The following is a 1,629-nucleotide window of genomic DNA, read 5'->3' on the forward strand; positions in this document are numbered from 1 at the left end:
GGCTGGCGGCGATCAGCATCATCGTCGGCACGCCCGGGCGCGTGCTGCACCACCTCGAGGACGCCGCACACGTGACGGCCGACAACTTGCAGCTGCTCGTCATGGATGAGGCGGACCGGCTGCTCGACATGGGCTTCCGCGAGGCGCTCACCGGGATCCTGCGCCACCTGCCGACGCAGCGCCAGACGCTGCTCTTCTCCGCGACGCAGACGACCGACGTCCAGATGCTCGCGCAAATGTCGCTGCGCAATCAGCGCTACGTCACGGCACACGCCGCCACCGCCGCGCCGACGCCTGCGACGCTGTGCCAGAACTTCATGGTCGTCGAGCTGCACCGCAAGCTGGACGCGCTGCTGCTGTTCCTCAAGCGGCACCCCAACGACAAGATCGTCGTCTTCGTGAGCACCTGCAACCAGGTGCGCTACATGTACCTCGCCTTCTCGAAGATACTCAGGAAGATGCGCATCCCCTCCATGTGCCTCACGAGCAAGATGAAGCAGTTCCGGCGCGAGGAGGTGTTCCTCACCTTCTGTCGCTGCAAGTCGGCGGTGCTCTTCTGCACCGACGTCGCCGCCCGTGGCCTCGACTTCCCCCTCGTCCACTGGGCTGTGCAGTACGACTGCCCTGACAGCGCCCAGACGTACATCCACCGCGCGGGCCGCACCGCACGCGCTGGCGCGCGTGGCGTCAGTTTGCTGTTCCTCACCCCACACGAGACGCCGATGTTGTCCTACCTCGCCCACAAGCACATCCCGCTGCGTGAGATCGCCATACGGCCGGGCATGCTGCAGGAGTCGAAGGAGATATTCGTGGCGCTTGTGGTGCAGGGGCTGAAGTACGAGGCACAGAAAGCCTTCATCGCGTACCTCCGCTCTGTATACTTCGCCGCGAACAAGCTCGTCTTCGATGTGAATGCCATCGACGTCGCCCCCTTCGCCCACTCGCTCGGCCTGCTCAAGGTGCCCGACATGTCAGAGCTGCAGAACCTGCAACGCGGGGCGAAGAACTTGCCGTGGGACGTCGTCAACTACATCACCCACCGCGAACAACAAGAGCAGACGCAGCAACAGAAGCCCACCACCCGCCGCGAGAAACACCTCGCCGCGTCTGACATGTTCCGTACGTTGCAACTGAAGCAGCGCTACGTGACGAATGACGATGACGACGACGACAACGACAAGGACAACGCCGACGACGGCTTCCTCGTCAAGCGACCACACACATGGAACGATGAGGGCAACAGTGACACACAGCAGCAGGCGGCATCGATGGCGCTGAGCGCTGCCGAGCGCATGGCCGGCCTCTCGAAGCGGAAGGTGCGCAAATACATCGAGGCGGCCGACCTGCGCGTGCGCGACCTCGGCCTCAGCAAGCACATCGTGTTTGAGCGCGAGGACAGCGACGGCGATGACGACGATGATGATGATGAGGCGGAGGGGAGGGCAGTGGGGGCGGTGCAGGGCGGGCAAGGCGGTATCGGGGACGCGGGGGCAAAGACGAGGAGGCGCAGCGGTGCCGCAGAACACGACGCCGCCCCGCAGCACGACGCCGACGACGACACAAGCGCCGACAGCGAAGTCTACGCGGCGCGGCTGCGGCAGCGTGTGCTGCAGGGAACCACCGGCGACG

At 65.0% G+C, this 1,629-nt stretch overlaps 2 protein-coding genes across 2 annotated transcripts; both read right to left on the reverse strand.

Annotated features, from left to right (window-relative positions):
• Positions 1–421: 421 nt before the first annotated feature.
• DQ04_19541000 (hypothetical protein) lies at positions 422–646 on the reverse strand (the record flags this gene model as incomplete). Its single annotated transcript, XM_009317831.1, has 1 exon — positions 422–646. One exon carries the CDS (start codon positions 644–646, stop codon positions 422–424), a length of 225 nt encoding a protein of 74 aa, XP_009316106.1.
• Positions 647–730: 84 nt separating this feature from the next.
• DQ04_19541010 (hypothetical protein) lies at positions 731–970 on the reverse strand (the record flags this gene model as incomplete). The annotated part of the gene is made up of 1 exon (XM_009317832.1): positions 731–970. One exon carries the CDS (start codon positions 968–970, stop codon positions 731–733), a length of 240 nt encoding a protein of 79 aa, XP_009316107.1.
• Positions 971–1,629: the final 659 nt, after the last annotated feature.

Source organism: Trypanosoma grayi, assembly GCF_000691245.1.
Source record: "Trypanosoma grayi strain ANR4 Tgr_1954_V1, whole genome shotgun sequence".
NCBI lineage: Eukaryota > Euglenozoa > Kinetoplastea > Trypanosomatida > Trypanosomatidae > Trypanosoma > Trypanosoma grayi.